Consider the following 15,205-nt stretch of genomic DNA (forward strand, 5'->3'; position numbering starts at 1 on the left):
TATGGAGTCACCTCCCAAGCCCTCCCCAAATGCCCAACCCCCAGGGCGGCCCTCAGACCCCCGGCCAAAGGGTGAGATGAAGTAGAGGCAGCAGTGGACACGGGAATCCTGGATGTTCTTCCGGTTCAGGCCACTCTCATCCCTAAGATACTGCTCAAATTGCTCCTCAATGAAGCGCACCACGGGCAGCCAGCTGGGATGTGGGGAGGGGAGAGAGCATGTGGTGGGAGATCAGGGGTCACATGGCAGGGAAGGGGGCAAGACTAGCCAGGACTGTGGGGGTGGGAAGTAGTTTCTTTGTCTCCAACCAAAGAAGTCAGGAAACTGGCAGGATCATAAGTGAGATGTCGGGAAGCACAGGGCACTTTGGGACACACAGCCACCAGAAATGCCCCCCACCTTTCAGTCAGGGTGGGTGGGAGGCCAGGGCAGACCAGCCCTGTCACTGACACCCTCAGTTTCCACCAAGTAGCCAGCCATATTGGAAGACGATCCCTCATTCCCTCCCCCGCTCCTCACCAGTCTGAGCAATCCACCGAGTCCCCAAAGCCAGGTGTGTCCACCAAGGTCAGCTTCACCTTAATACCCCCCTCCTCGATCTCCACGCCCCGACGCTCAATGGTCAGCGTTTGTGTCAAGCGAGCTATGGGTACGGGAAGAGATCAGGGAACTGGGTAGGGGTCTGAGGAAGGACTAGTTTCCTTTCTCAGTATCACAATTGCCCCCACCTATTGTTTTTTAGGGGAAGAAGCTGTAAGCTGCCCGAGTCCCCCAGAAAGTCATGGGAGCGCAGATGGAAAGGAAGATAGTGTAGCCTGGGGAGATAGAAGGGGGTAGAGGGCCTGGAGAGGATGGGGAGGGTCTTACCGCTGGCCTCTGGCAGTTGCCGATCCTCATAGAGGTTGGTGAGAAACAGGCTGTTGATGAGGGTGGATTTCCCCAGGCCTGACTCCCCTGTGGACAGGCAGGCCCAGTTGGTCAGGTCAGAGGACAGCCAGGGTCTCTTGAGGACCCACCGCCTCCAAAACCCCCAGACCTGCCACCATGAGTGTGAAGTCAAACCCCTTCTTGATGGACTTGCGGTGCAGCTGGTTGGGAAGGGCTGCGAAACCCACATACTCCTTGTCCTGTTGGTGGGGGGTAGACAATATCAGGCTGCTGGGAGCAGCAGACAGGGCCCCCAGTATAACCTGATCTCAAGGGCGAGAAGTCAGCCTACTGTGGTTTGACCTGGGCCTGGCTGCCCTGGCGGTTGGGGCCTGGGGGCCTGGATTCTTAGGCATAAGGACTCACCATGGCCCCCGTCGCTGTTGCTGTACCTGCTGTCTCTCCCCACTTCCTCTGGTGAGGCAGGAAGTTGAGTGCAGCAAGCAAGGGGGCGGGCAATGTAGGAAGCTGAGATGCTTAACTGGCCCCTGAGAGGTGGGGAAAGCCAAGACCAAGAACACCTGGGGTCCTCACCATCTGGATTCCTTTGCCCATCATCCCTACGGGAAGCTTGAACCCCTCTGTCCTTTGCACACCTTTCTCCCAAGTCGCATTGTCTGGTGCATCACCCTGGTGGGAGGTGCAGTGTAGGCGGAGAGGAAGGAAGCAGGTTGGTCTGTCTAGCAGTGAGATGAAGGCTTTGACAGGGATAGTTAAAAAAAAAAAAATATCCTCGGTCTACGTGATAAAACCCATAAAAGGATTGGAGGTGGGAGGGGCCGTCATTTTTTCTCACCAGCTCACACAATGGATTTTTTTTCTTTAAATGCAATGGATTCTTAAAAAGACTACAGGTCATTGGACAACCGCCAGAGAGACCGTCCTTAGAATCCTGGCCAAGGCAGCCCCTGCTTGAAACTCTTCCAGGGTTCCCCAGCTCAGAATCAAGCCCAATTTCTCACCCGGCAGCAAAGCCTTCCCCATCTGGCCTCATCACGCCTTTACTCACTCTCCCTTCGCAAGGGCCCACATCCTGGACTCTGCCCATACCGAGCTTTTCCTTTTTTTGCATCAGGTGAACTCTTCATCCTTCAAGGATTTGGTTAAAAGGGCTCTTCCTCCTCTGAAATCTTCCTCAACTTACCCTAGGCAGAGTCATTTTCCCTCCTCTGGACTTCCCAGCACCTGTAACAGGCCCCTCCAATGACCACATTTGCTTATCTGGATGTCTCTTCTATTCATGGCTGGGCTTTCTAAGGGCAGGGACCATGTTTCCCTAATTTCTATATCCTCCGTGTCTTACACAAGGACTGGCACACAGAAAGTGCCAATAAAACTCAGAAAGAACTTCTTCTATGCGGCCCTAGGCAAGTCATTTGGCCTCTCTGCACTCCGTTTTCCTAATGTAAAATGAAATACACACATTTCCACTTTATCAGGACTCAGTGGTTTCAGATTACATGAACTGTGGAGTCAATCAGTTATATATCAATTGACCTTAGCATTTATGAACTGAGTGACTTCTCTGAGCCTTTTTTTAAAAAATTATTTTATTTATTTATTTATTTTTAAAATATATCTTTATTGATTTCAGAGGGGAAGGGAGAGGGAGATAGAAGCATCAATGATGAGAATCATTGGCCACCTCCTGTACGCCCCCTACTGGGGCTTGAGCCAGCAACCCGGGCATATGCCCTTGATCAAAATTGAACCCAGGGCTCTTCAGTCCACAGGCCTATGCTCTATCCACTGAGCCAAACCAGGTAGGGTTCTGAGCCTTTTTTTAAAAAGATTTTTTCTTGAGTTTTATTTTTTAAAAGACTTTTAGAGTGAGAGGAATGGAGAGAGAGAGAGTGAAACATCCATGTGAAACATTGATCAATTGCCTCCTGCACGACCCCTTCTCCCCCTATCAAGCCAGAAACCCGTAACCCAGGCATGTGCCCTGACCTGGAATTGAACCTGATAGACTCACCTTTCCCGGGAATGTGATTACTAAACCCACCCGTCCCTGGAATGGCGATGACTTACTGTAAATGTGATGTGGCCCCAACCCAGAAGGAGCACCTTGTATGGACATATACATTGACTAACCAACCAGCTCTCACCAAGTACCCCAAGCCCTCCTGTCTTCCTCATTCTCCTTAAATAAGAGTTCTTATCGCTGCACGAGCTGCTGCTCTCCCTTTGCGAGACAGCCCGCCAGGTCTTTCCTCTAATAAAGCCTGTGTCACCTGTTTTTTCAACCTCCGACTGATCTTTCAGAACCAGCAACCTTTTAAGTGCACAGGAGGATGCTCAACCAACTAAGCCACACAGGCCAGGGCCTCTCTGAGCCTTTAAAGCTAGTCTCCTTGCCCTGGCCAGTGTGGCAAAGTGGGTTTCTGTAGATTCGGGCCTGCACACTGAAGGACCGCAGGTTTGATTCCCAGTCAAGGGCAGGCACGTACTTGGGCTCCCCACCCCCTGGACAGGGCACGTTGGGGAGGTAGCCAGTCCATGATCTCTCTCACATCGATGTTTCACTCTCTCCCCATCCCTCCTTCCCTTCTATTTTCTCTGAAAAAGCAATGGGAAAATATCCTCAGGTGAGGATTAACAACAACAATACAAAAAGCAAGCATTAAAAAAAAAAAAAAAAAAAAAAGCTAGGGCAGCCGGCATGGCTCAGTGGTTGAGCGTCGACCTAAAAACCAGGAGGTCATGGTTCGATTCCCAGTTCAGGCATGTGCCTGGCTACTGGCTGGATCCATCATTGATATCTCTCTCTCTCTCTCTCTCTCTCTCTCTCTCAAATCAATGAAAAAATATTTTTAAAAAATAAAAAAGCTAGTCTCATTATTATGCCTTGTAAGGGCCTGCTTGATCTGGATCCTGCCCATTTTCTTTCTCCACTTCTTGTGGTTTTATTATGTCCCTTTTAGCCCATGTTATGGACTGACTTGTGTTTCTCAAAAATTCATGTGTGGGAACCCTAACCCCCAACGTGATTGTATTGGAGATAGGGCCTTTAAGGAGGTAATCAAGGTGAAATGAGTTCATAAGTGTGGGGCCGTGATCTGGTAGGTCTGGGGTCATAAGAAGAGATACCACTGATCTCTCTCTGCAGAGAGGAAAGACCATGTAAGGACCAGTGAGAAGGCGGCAATCTACAGCCTCTGGAGAGAGGCCTCACCAGAAACCAACCCTGCTGGCACCTTGAATTTGGACTTCCAATCTCTACAACTATGAGAAAATAAATGTCTATTTAAGATTGTGGCATTCTCTTATGGCAGCCTGAGCAGATTAATACAGCCTATAGCTCAATCCTTTCCCCTCTTCACTCTAATGAGTTTAATGTGTAATTTTTGTATTGTATAAATTTTGAAATATGTGTACAATACAGTACATTTTTTATTTCATTATTATTTATTTTAGAGAAAGGGAAAGAGAAAGAGAGAGAGAAACATCTATCAGTTGTTTCCTGCACATACCCACAACCTGGGTAAATGCCCTGATGGGGAATCAAATTCTCCTTTTGGTATACAGAATGATGCTCCAACCAACTGAGCCACACCAGCTAGGGCTAGTATACAGTATAAATTTATGCAAATGGTTTTATATATTAATATATATATGAATACATTTCTGTGAATTTTTTCATTCAGCACTATTTTTTTTTAATATATCTTATTGATTTTTTTTACAGAAAGGAAGGGAAAGGAATAGACAGTTAGAAACATCGACGAGAGAGAAATAGTGATCAGCTGCCTCCTGCACACTCCCCACTGGGGATGTGCCTGCAACCAAGGTACATGCCCTTGACTGGAATTGAACCTGGGACCCTTCAGTCTTCAGGCAGATGCTCTATCCACTGAACCAAACTGACCAGGGCTCAGTACTATTTTTTTTTTTTTTTTTTTGCTACTTCATTTTTTTTTTTCAGTACTATTTTTAAAAATATATTTTTATTGATTTCAGAGAGGAAGGGAGAGGAAGAGAGAGACAGAAACATCAATGATGAGAATCATTGATCAGCTGTCTCCTGCACACCCCACACTGGGGATCGAGCCCGCAACCCGGGCATGTGCCCTGACCAGGAATAGAACCTCAATCTCCTGGTTCATAGGTCGATGTTCAACCACTGAGCCACGCCGGCCGGGCAATTCAGCACTATTTTGAAGATTTATCCATGTTGCCATGTGTATATCTTATCCTTACTTCAACTCCGTTTTTAGTATTGTTCCCCTCATGTAAGCTTGGGAAAAAATCACCTCTGAATCTCACTTTCCTCATCTATCAAATGAGTTTGGAAGCTCCTGCCACACTGAATTCACAGAAGTTGTGCAAACTTCACATGATTATAGAGACATTAAGAGTGTCATCTTACTTGTTGTGTGACCATGGCATTTTACTTTAACCTCTCTGTGACTTAGTTTCTTTTTATTTTTTTTTTTGAAGATGGTATAACAAAGGTGGAGATTTGTTGAAGAACAAGTACAGATTCCCAAGTGGGGAGGAGGAAAGAGTTCCTGACTTAGTTTCTTTATCTGTTAAATGGCACCATCAACAAATTCTACCTGATAGGGTCATGATGAAGATTATATGATCTAATACACAAAAAGCTGTTAGTACTGTGCCTGGCAGATGAGATGAGCCTGCACAGAATGCTAGTATTGTTATGGAATGAGCTGGGGGTGTGACAGTGCCACCAGTTCACATCTAGTGGGTTCTTGTAAATTCGTTGCTGAGGATCCAAACAGAGTGAATCAGTCAGGGTTACTTACGGTCCTCTGGGGAGACAGAAATAGCCAAAAGTGTGACAGCACTGATGCTAAAGTAGTGTAAGAGGGATAAACAGTCCTTCCAGAAGCCAAGGGAAGGGAAAATGCTCCTCTCCCTTCACCACAATCCTTCCTCCTTGCTCATCAGGCTGAGCAGCCCTGAGTCAGTTAAAACTGAACTCCTCCCACCCTTGCTCTCCACAGGATATAGCCAATGTGTGTCCAAGTGCTTCGTATCAATCAGAAAAATTGGTCCCTTTCTTTTTATACCCTCTACCCTCTTGCTCCTGCCCACGGTTCAGACTCTGATCAGCTCTTCCCTGAGTTATTCAGCAACCTTTAAGACAATAACATGGGCCTGGCTGGCATGGTTCAGTGGTTATCGACCTATGAACCACAAGGTCATGGTTCAATTCCCAGTCAGGACACATACCTGGGTTGCGGGCTCGATCCCCAATTTGGGGTGTGTAGGAGGCAGCCGATCAATGATTCTCTGTCATCATTGATGTTTCTGTCTCTCTTTCCCTCTCCCTTCCTCTCTGAAATCAATAAAATATATTTAAAATAACATGTAAAATAAACATGTATATTCATTTATTGTATAACCAACACATATTCTCATAGAAAATTTTAAAAAATGCAAATAGAAAAATTTACATCTAATATCACTACTATTAAGCCTTTTTATCTTTCTAGATTTTCTCCTATGCCTCTACATATTAATATATATTTACAAAAATAGGATCATACTATAACTTTGTTTGGAAGCCTGTTTCTGTCCATTCATACTAGTATGTTCTATACATCTTTCTCTTTTAAAATATATTTTTATTGATTTCAGAGAGGAAAGGAGAGGGAGATAGAAACATCAATGATGAAAGAGAATCATTGATTGGCTGCCTCCTGCAAGCCCCACACTGGGGATAAGCCCACAACCTGGGCATGTCCCCTTGACTAGAATGGAACCAGGGACCCTTTAGTCTGAAGGCCAACGTTCTATCCACTGAGCCAAACCAGCCAGGGCTATACAGCTTTTATTTTTTATTTTTTGTACATTTTTTCTTTTTCTTTCTATGATGATAAATGCACATCTACATTGCTATTTTTATAGATGCTCAGTATTTAGGTTGATTCCCATTCTTCACTGGGATAAGCAATGTTGAGCAGGGACGAACATCTTTGTGGTAATATCATTGTGTACTTGTCCAGCCATTTCCTTGGGCCTAATTCCTATAAAAGGAATTGCTGAGTCAAAGGAAGTAACATAGCTCTAGCCAGTGTGGCTCAGTTGGTTGGGCAATCGTCCTGTGCACTGAAAGGTCGCCAGTTCAAGTCCCAGTCAGGGCACTTGACTGGGTTGCTGGTTCTATCCCAGGTTGGGGTGCGTGCAGGAGTCAACTGATTGATGTTGATGTTTCTCACTCTCTCCCTTTCTCTCTGAAATCAATAAAAACATTTAAAAAATAAGTGGAACAACAAATCAATGTTTCTGTCTCCCTCACTTGCTAAAAAATCAATAAATATATTTTTAAAATTTGCTCTGCAGGAAAGGTGCTTGGCTGGTCTTTTGTGTTAAGTTTAGAGATGATGTGAATTAATAGTGATGCAATATTCTATTTATATGCTTTTTAACTCCAACAAATCATGCATAGTCATTCATGTGATAAGGTCTGGGGGTTGTTTAGACAAAGATCCCACCTTGAGCTTCCTAAGGGGCAACGCATGGTACACAGCAGTTTTTCCATGTAATAATCTGGGTTATTTTTATTTTTTTAAATATATTTTTAGCCAGGCCGGTGTGGTTCAGTGGCTGAGCATCAACCCATAAACAGGAGGTCACCAGTTCGATTCTGGTCAGGGCGGGCTGCAGGTTGCCCAGGGTGCAGGCTCAGTCCCCAGTAGGGGGGCAGGTAGGAAGCAGCAGATCAATGATTCTCTCTCATCCTTGATGTTTCCTCTCTCCTCCCTTATTCTCTGAAATCAATAAAAACATATTTAAAAATATGTTTACACATATCTACATAGTTTTTATTTGGATTCGTTCTTTTTATCTTGCTATGTTTTCATAGCTACCTATGGCCGGACCAGGCATTTCCTGGAGGGGCTACTGTATCTTTAAACCCAAGTTCAGGTTCAGACCTAGTAACTTGCGGCTTTGTCTTCTCAGTCAAAGCCAGCTCTGCAAGAGTATGATGTGTGGGCTGCTCAGCTTTGGGGGGAAGGTTCCTTCAAGAGGGGCTAGCTCTTGGCCATTTTTTAACTTCTTACCTGTTTGCTGCCACAGATACCTGCCACATGTTGGACCCCCAAATGTCTGTGGCATAAATGAATAAACTTACCATACACGCTTTCACTGCTTTCCTACTATATAAACTCACGACACATTAAAACGGGAATGCTCTCAATTGCCCTCTTTGAGGATAGGTCTCAATCATCTTGGATCGCAATCTGCTAGCACATTCTAGGTTTTCAGTTAGTATGTGGGCCATTGTGCATTTCACTCCCTCCGTATGGAGTTCTTCATTCAGCCCCCCCCCCCCGTCAGCCAGACTCTGGACTCTGAAATCTTAGCTGTCCTTGAAGTACCAGCTCAAAAATGCCACACCTTCCTTGGTTACTCTAGCGGCGCCAAAGGACCAACGGCTGATATTTTTTTGCAAAGTGTTTTTACACATACTAATCTTCAACCATTCAAATGAGGTATTAATGTTCCCATTTCACAGTTGAGGAAACAGAAGTACTTTCCCCAAGGTCAAACAGCAGTCAATGACAAAGCCAGAAACCAAACAAATGACCTTAAAGACAGGTCCAGCGCCACTAAACTCTACAGCGGCATCCCGCTCTCTGCCCTACTCTCCTTCGGAACCGGGTCATCTGCACATTTCCATACTCCAGTGGGCCGAGCGCTTCCTCATAAGCTTCTTTGTATTATTTTCAAGGCCTAGACAGTAGACATTGGTTGGTGAGCCATACGCATGTGTTGACTTGTGGTCCTTGTTTCTGTCTAACATCCACGCACACAGACACACAGAATCAAGCGGACTCGTTCCCGGGTCAGAACGCCTCCTGCCCTCCCGCTACGGGGGCAAGTAGCACAGGCCTTGGCGTTCATTTTCCACGATCGGTGTGCTTGTCCCTTCAGCCTGGCAGCACCCCAAGGACAAATCTTACATGCGTCCCATCGCTTGATACCACATTCTTGGCTTAGCAAAGCGTGGCTAATAAATGTGGATTAATACTGTCCCCCCTCCCCATCATCAGATGGGCTGCAGGGACTCCCAGGCGCTCGGCCCCACAGAAAAGCCGCCCCAAAGGGCAGACACTGGGACTCGGGCCCAGCCAGGGCCCCCCAAGCTGGGAAACGGGGCTTAGGTTTCCGCCTCTCCCGGCGCGGCCTTGGGCAGGGCTGCGACCTGTCCCGGGTCTTGGTCGCCCCGTGGCCCTGTGTCTCTGCTGGCTTCACTGTCTTTGTTGCTCGGCCTGGAGCCCTGCCTCTCCGGGACCCTGGCTGTTCTCAGCTCCTCCGCCTCCGCTCCATGACGGTGGATCTGTTTCTGCAGCAGCCGCTGCCTCTCGGCTCGGCCTCAGCGTCCGCTGACTCGGCGCCCTCAGGGCACGACTCTGAGTCCGGCTCCGGGTCTCCGCTCCGGCCGCAGGGCCGACGCCTCTGCCCGCCTCTCCCCAGCGGCGTCCCCGGAGGCACCCGGCCTCGTCTCCGCACCGCCCGGCCCATCCCCCCGCCCCGCCCCGCCCCCACCCGGCCCGCGGCGCCCAGACCGGCCCCGCTTTGTTCCGAGTCGCGGACCGGCCGGCTTTGTTCCCAGCGCCTCGGAGCCACGCCCCCCGCCGCAGGTCCCCGCCGCCCTTTGTCTGCCGGGCGGCCCCGCACCCCGGCCGGTCCGCGGCGGGAGCTCTTTGTCTCCCCGGCCGCCGACCCGAGGGCCCGGCCCAGCGACAGTTGGGAGCGTCCGGCTCGTCACCAGGAGGCACACGGTTAACACCACCGAGTTCGGGCCCGTCCTCGGCTCAGAGCAGCCCCCTCCCCGCCCGCCCGCCGCCCCCGAGCTCGGCCGACCGCCCGGCCGCCGCCGGCGCGCGGCTCCTCCGGGTCCTAGAGCGGCTCCGCGCGGCCCGCTCTTCCGTTTCCCGTCCCCGCCCCCGGCGGCCGCCCCGGGACGCTGGTCCGAGTCCCCTCCCCGTTGGACGCGGAGCCCGCATCCCAGAGCTGTCGGGGGCCCGGGCGCCGCGCTCACCCCGGGGCTCCGGGGAGCGCGGGGCGGCGGAGCCGGAGGCGCCCAGCGGGGCGGGCGGCCGCGAGCCGGAAGGAGCAGCAGGTGCAGGGGCGCCGGCGGGGGCGGGGGTGCGGGGCGGGCACCGGGAGCCGCGCCCGGCACCTCGGACCCAGATGGTGCCCGGTGCCCGCGCCCGCCGGCGGAGAGCAACGGCCGGGCGCGGGCCGCACGTGGCCGCGTGACCGGGGCTGTGCTTGTCCCCTGGCCCAGGCGCGAGCCTGCGATGGAGCGCGCGGGGGAGCCCTGGGGTCCGGACCCGCACGGCCGCGAGGAAGGGGAGCCGCCGGGCGGCGCCCGCACAGGTGAGGCCGCGGCGATGCGCCGCCATGTATAGGTGAGAGCTGGGCTGGGGGCTGCGATGCTGGGCTCCGCCTCGCCAAGACGCAGGAAAATCGGCCATGAACTGTGTTTCCAGGGAGAGAGGGGAGCAGGAGCAAAAACAGAGGGAGTCCGTGTGCCTGTGCACCTACTGTGCGCCGGGCCGGTAGGGCATCATCTCAAGGACTCGCCCTCCCCAGCAGTTCTCGCCCTCGCTGCCTGTGCCCGGCGGCGGGTCTCCTGCTGCCTCGCCGGGCAGTGGCAACCACCTCCCTCAGCCCGCTTTTCCCCAGCGATGCACCCTGCGCCCGCATGGAGCCCAGACTGCATCCGATCTGGTCTCCCTCCTCTAAAACCTCCCCTAGCGCCTTCTGCCTCCTAATTAAGAGTCTTAGCCTAGTGTTCGGTTCAGCCCCTACTCCCAACATCCCTTTCCAGCTTATCCCCCAGTGTCTGTCTGTCTGTCTGTCTGTCTGTCTCTCTCTCTGTATTTATACATTTGCTACTTTGGTGACAGTGCAGTTATTCTGAACCCACAAGTATGATTATTTTTGCTTTGCCTTATTTCTCCTACCAGCCCTAAGCATCTTGAGGGGTCGGTGTGTGTCTGGGGCATCTCCGGTAAACACAGACGACTGAAGTAATAAATTACAGAATCGGCTAAAACCAAAAAGACAGCATTGAAATAGCAAATACCAGTTTTTCTAAGTAGGGACAATATGATGCAGTGGTGACACAGGCCTGGGGGTCAGACAGACCTGAGTTAGAAACCTGGCTGTGCTACTTGCTAATCTTTATAACCTTGAGCAAGTGACTTAAATTCTCTGAGTCTGCAGATGGGCATAGTAATGGCATTACCTCATGGGGTCGTTTGCAAGTGTTGAGGAATGCTTAGTTCGGTGATTGGCGCGTATCAAAGGCGTGGTTAAAAGGAAAATACTATTATTAATGAGAGGCGCAGACAATAGTAAGTTCTTTAGAAGCTCAGAGAGAGAGAGAGAGATCCTTGTGATGACAGATTGTCAAGAAGCCTTTCTGGGCTGAGCGGCAGGGCAGGTCTACAAATCGCTTTTCTTTCCCCAGGTCTCGGGGGTGAGAATGTGGAGATGTCTCGGGCAGATGAGTTTGAACCTACCCCACAGGAGGATGACTTGGGGTTCAAGGAAGAGGATGATTTGGCCCCAGGTCATGAAGTAGGAAATGCCTCTCTCAAGCCTGAAGGCATCCAGACCTGGGATGACTTGTGGGTCCAGAGAGAAGGACCAGGAAAACCTCAGGCTCGAGACAGAGGCCCCCGGCTCCTGGGAGAACCACGCTGGGGCCAGGCTAGTGATCGGGCTGCTGTATGTGGCGAGTGTGGCAAGAGCTTTCGGCAGATGTCGGATCTGGTGAAACATCAGCGGACACACACCGGGGAGAAACCATACAAGTGTGGGGTCTGCGGCAAGGGCTTTGGGGATAGCTCTGCCCGGATCAAACACCAGCGAACTCATAGTGGCGAAAAGCCCTACAGAGCCAGACCGCCAGCCCAGGGCCCTCCAAAGATTCCTAGGTCCAGGGTCCCTGCCGGGGAGCGCCCCACTATCTGTGGTGAATGTGGCAAGAGCTTCCGGCAGAGTTCAGACCTGGTGAAGCACCAGCGGACACACACGGGCGAGAAGCCCTACAAGTGTGGCATCTGTGGCAAGGGCTTTGGCGACAGTTCTGCTCGCATCAAGCACCAGCGAACACACCGTGGGGAGCAGCCCCCCCGGCCCATGGTGCCCCGGCGGCCGCCGTCTCGAGCAGCCACGGCAGCCACACAGGGACCCAAAGCCCAGGACAAGCCATATATCTGCACCGATTGCGGCAAAAGATTTGTGCTCAGCTGCAGTCTTCTGAGCCACCAGCGCAGTCACCTGGGGCCCAAACCTTTTGGCTGTGATGTGTGTGGAAAGGAATTTGCCCGGGGCTCAGACCTGGTGAAGCACCTTCGGGTGCACACGGGAGAGAAGCCCTACCTCTGCCCTGAGTGTGGCAAGGGCTTCGCCGACAGCTCTGCCAGGGTCAAGCACCTCCGCACCCACACCGGCGAGAGGCCTCACGCCTGCCCCGAGTGTGACTGCACCTTCAGCCTCAGCTCCACGCTTCTCCGCCACCGCCTGACTCACATGGAGCCGCAGGACTTCAGCTTCCCAGGCTACCCCCTGGCTCCCCTGATCCCCAGCCCACCCCCCAGCTCCAGCTCCCCGCCACCTCCTCTTGGTACCAGCCCCCCACTGACACCTCGAAGCCCTTCGCACTCAGGTGACGGGCCTTTTGGCCTGCCTGGCTTGGAGCCAGAGCCCAGGGGCCCACAGGCTGGGGAGCCACCCCCACCACTCGCGGGTGACAAGCCCCACAAGTGCCCCGAGTGTGGCAAGGGCTTCCGCCGAAGCTCAGACCTGGTGAAACACCATCGGGTGCACACGGGGGAGAAGCCCTATCTCTGCCCTGAGTGTGGCAAGGGTTTTGCTGACAGTTCAGCCCGAGTCAAGCACCTCCGTACCCACCGTGGTGAACAGGCTCGGCCGCCACCACCATCCACTCTCCTGAGGCCACATAATCCCCCCGGCCCAGCGCCCATGGCCCCTCGACCCCGAGTCCGGGCCCAGCCCTCCGGACTCAGCCAGCCCCATGTGTGCGGCTTCTGTGGGAAGGAGTTCCCCCGGAGCTCAGACCTGGTCAAACACAGGCGCACACACACTGGGGAGAAGCCATACAAGTGTGCAGAGTGTGGCAAGGGTTTTGCTGACAGCTCTGCCCGGATCAAGCACCAGCGTGGGCATCTGGTCCTGAGGCCCTTTGGGACCGGGGGTGGTCTGGCAAGGCCCCTCAAGGAGGAGCCACCAGTGGGACTGGAATGATGGGGCAGAGGGAGGGTGGAGGAGCAGGAGACCACAGGGGTGGCATCTTGCCTAATCAGAGAAGAAGGGACCTGGGAGTTGGTGGGAGAGAGAAGGAAAGAAGGTGGGAGGGGAAGAAATGGAGAAAGCAGTGAATAGATGAAGATTGGAGACAATGATCTTGAAGCTCAGGAAACTGTCCCAGCTGGGCTCAGTCAGGACCTTGCCAGTGTGGTCTATACCCCCAGCTTCTAGAACACTGCCTCGTGCACAGTAGGCACTCAATAAATCTTTGTTGAATTAAGAAACTGGTCTGAGCCTGGAGTCTTTAACCCTAAATTCCTGTAGCCTCTAACCCAGGGGTGGGCTAACTTTTTGACTCGAGGGCCACAATGGGTTCTTAAACTGGACCGGAGGGCCGGAACAAAAGCATGGATGGAGTGTTTGTGTGAACTAATATAAATTCAAAGTAAACATCATTACATAAAAGGGTACGGTCTTTTTTTTTTTTTAGTTTTATTCATTTCAAATTGGCTGGATCCGGCCCGCGGGCCGTAGTTTGCCCACAGCTACTCTAACCTGTTAAGAATGGGTCAGCACCCTGGACCATGGTTTGGTCCAACCTTCTGAGACTTGGGGTTTAGGGGCCAGAACTAGGCAGGGGCAACTTGATCATCCTTCTAAGGAGAGTATTGCTGTGCGGCAGGCAGTGCCCAGCCTCAGGCCATTGGACATGGTCTAGGCCAGGAAGGGCCCCCGTGGACAGAACCCAGACCTGCCTGTCCGGGAGGACCCCACCCACCCTGACATCTGGACGCTGGCAGAATGGGCCAGAGAGCAGGAGGAGAACTGCTCTGCACGCCAGGCCCAGGCCCTGTGCACACCCGCAGAGAAAGCGGCTGGGAGGGCAGGACTGGAATGAGGAGAAGCCAGGGAAGTTCCAAGGCCAGACAGACACAGCTCCAGGTTTCCTTGCCAATAAACTGCTTGTCTGCGGCTTGGACTCGTGTGTGTGTGTGTGTGTGTGTGTGTGTGTGTGTGTGTGTGTGTGGTGAGGGGTGGAAAAGGTGTCCAAGGGTCACAACAGGCGGAATCCCCAAGCTGTGTGTAAACGTGTGGGTCCCTTGCCCTCCGTTCTGGTCAAAGAAGTGGACTTAGCTGTTTTCTAGCTCTTACATCTGGTTAAATAGGCACCCGTTGTCAACAGGTCCCAGACCTCGGTGTCCACAAGGTGCCATCCACACCACACACGCCATACAGCGCGGCCCTTAACAGGAAAATCTCTGGATCCCACAGGCTGAGGGTGTTCAGTGGCAACAAGTGGGCCGGAGTGTGGTAGGCTGCGCTGGTGCAGACAGAAGGCCCCAGCATTGATGCTCTGCCTGCCGAGAAGCCCCACTTCTCTGAGACCCTTTTTCATTTGTCAAGAAACAGGTCATTTGGCTGCACATTGCAAAGAGAAGGCAAAAGGTGTACCTCTATCGCCTGGAAAAGGCCAACATATTTCCCAGCGATCCAGGTGTCTTTAGGAGCGGGACTCCGATTGCTAGCTTTTTCTAAGGAGGGCGGCAATGGGGAGGAAGGCGTGAGAGGAGCTGAAATGATGGGCCAGGGACAAAAAAGGCTGGGGTGGCCCTGGCAGCGTAGCTCAGTTGCTTAGCGTGTCCCCCACATGCTAAAGTTGCAGGTTCCATCTCCAGTCAGGGCACATAGAAGAGGTAACCAATGAATGCATGGATGGTCGATGCGTGTTTCTCTCTTTTCCTCCTCCTCCCTCCTCTCCCTCTCCTATTTTTCTCAAAATCAATTTAAAAAGAAAAAAAAGAGAGAGAGACTAGGGCAGTTCACCCGCCTAAGAAATGAAGTACAAGACCGCTCTGCTACTTCCCTGGTTGGTTGTCTGCTAATCTGCATGAGGCTCTCAGATAGGAGCTCTCAGATCATAACCCTCGGACAAGCTAGCCTGAAACCCGTAAGAGATGGTTACAGTGTGGTTCCTCCCTGTCCTGTCCTCCCCGCCCCCCAGGTTGTTACACACACT

At 52.0% G+C, this 15,205-nt stretch overlaps 2 protein-coding genes across 5 annotated transcripts in view; one reads left to right on the forward strand and one right to left on the reverse strand.

The window, feature by feature from the left end:
- Positions 1–1,565, reverse strand: part of SEPTIN1 (septin 1) — a 5,231-nt gene extending 3,666 nt beyond the window's left edge. Inside the window, exons 1-5 of one of the 4 annotated variants that reach the window (XM_081089928.1) lie at positions 1,462–1,565; positions 1,063–1,127; positions 868–954; positions 520–643; positions 59–193 (exon numbers count right to left, since the gene is read on the reverse strand). In XM_081089928.1, the coding sequence (XP_080946054.1) occupies positions 59–193; positions 520–643; positions 868–954; positions 1,063–1,117 (401 nt within the window). In that variant the 5' untranslated portion in view covers positions 1,118–1,127; positions 1,462–1,565. Of the gene's footprint in view, positions 1–58; positions 194–519; positions 644–867; positions 955–1,036; positions 1,128–1,293; positions 1,358–1,461 lie in introns of those variants that run through there. The other 3 variants (XM_081089925.1, XM_081089926.1, XM_081089927.1) reach the window with 3 other exon arrangements.
- An 8,536-nt stretch (positions 1,566–10,101) lies between these two features.
- On the forward strand, positions 10,102–13,466 carry ZNF48 (zinc finger protein 48). Its single transcript, XM_081090132.1, has 2 exons — positions 10,102–10,284; positions 11,384–13,466. Exons 1-2 carry the CDS (start codon positions 10,206–10,208, stop codon positions 13,183–13,185), a joined length of 1,881 nt encoding a protein of 626 aa, XP_080946258.1. The 5' UTR covers positions 10,102–10,205; the 3' UTR covers positions 13,186–13,466.
- The last annotated feature ends 1,739 nt before the right edge of the window (positions 13,467–15,205 follow it).

The sequence above is a fragment of the Myotis nattereri genome (assembly GCF_964212035.1).
Source record: "Myotis nattereri genome assembly, chromosome: 4".
NCBI classification, from domain to species: Eukaryota; Metazoa; Chordata; class Mammalia; order Chiroptera; family Vespertilionidae; genus Myotis; species Myotis nattereri.

Excerpts from the sequence above, each read along its gene's own strand:
- ZNF48 (XM_081090132.1), top strand. The coding sequence starts at position 10,206 with ATGGAGCGCGCGGGGGAGCCCTGGGGTCCGGACCCGCACGGCCGCGAG. Across the intron at positions 10,285-11,383 it reads GCCGGGCGGCGCCCGCACAG|GTCTCGGGGGTGAGAATGTG; the intron begins GTGAGGCCGCGG and ends TTCTTTCCCCAG.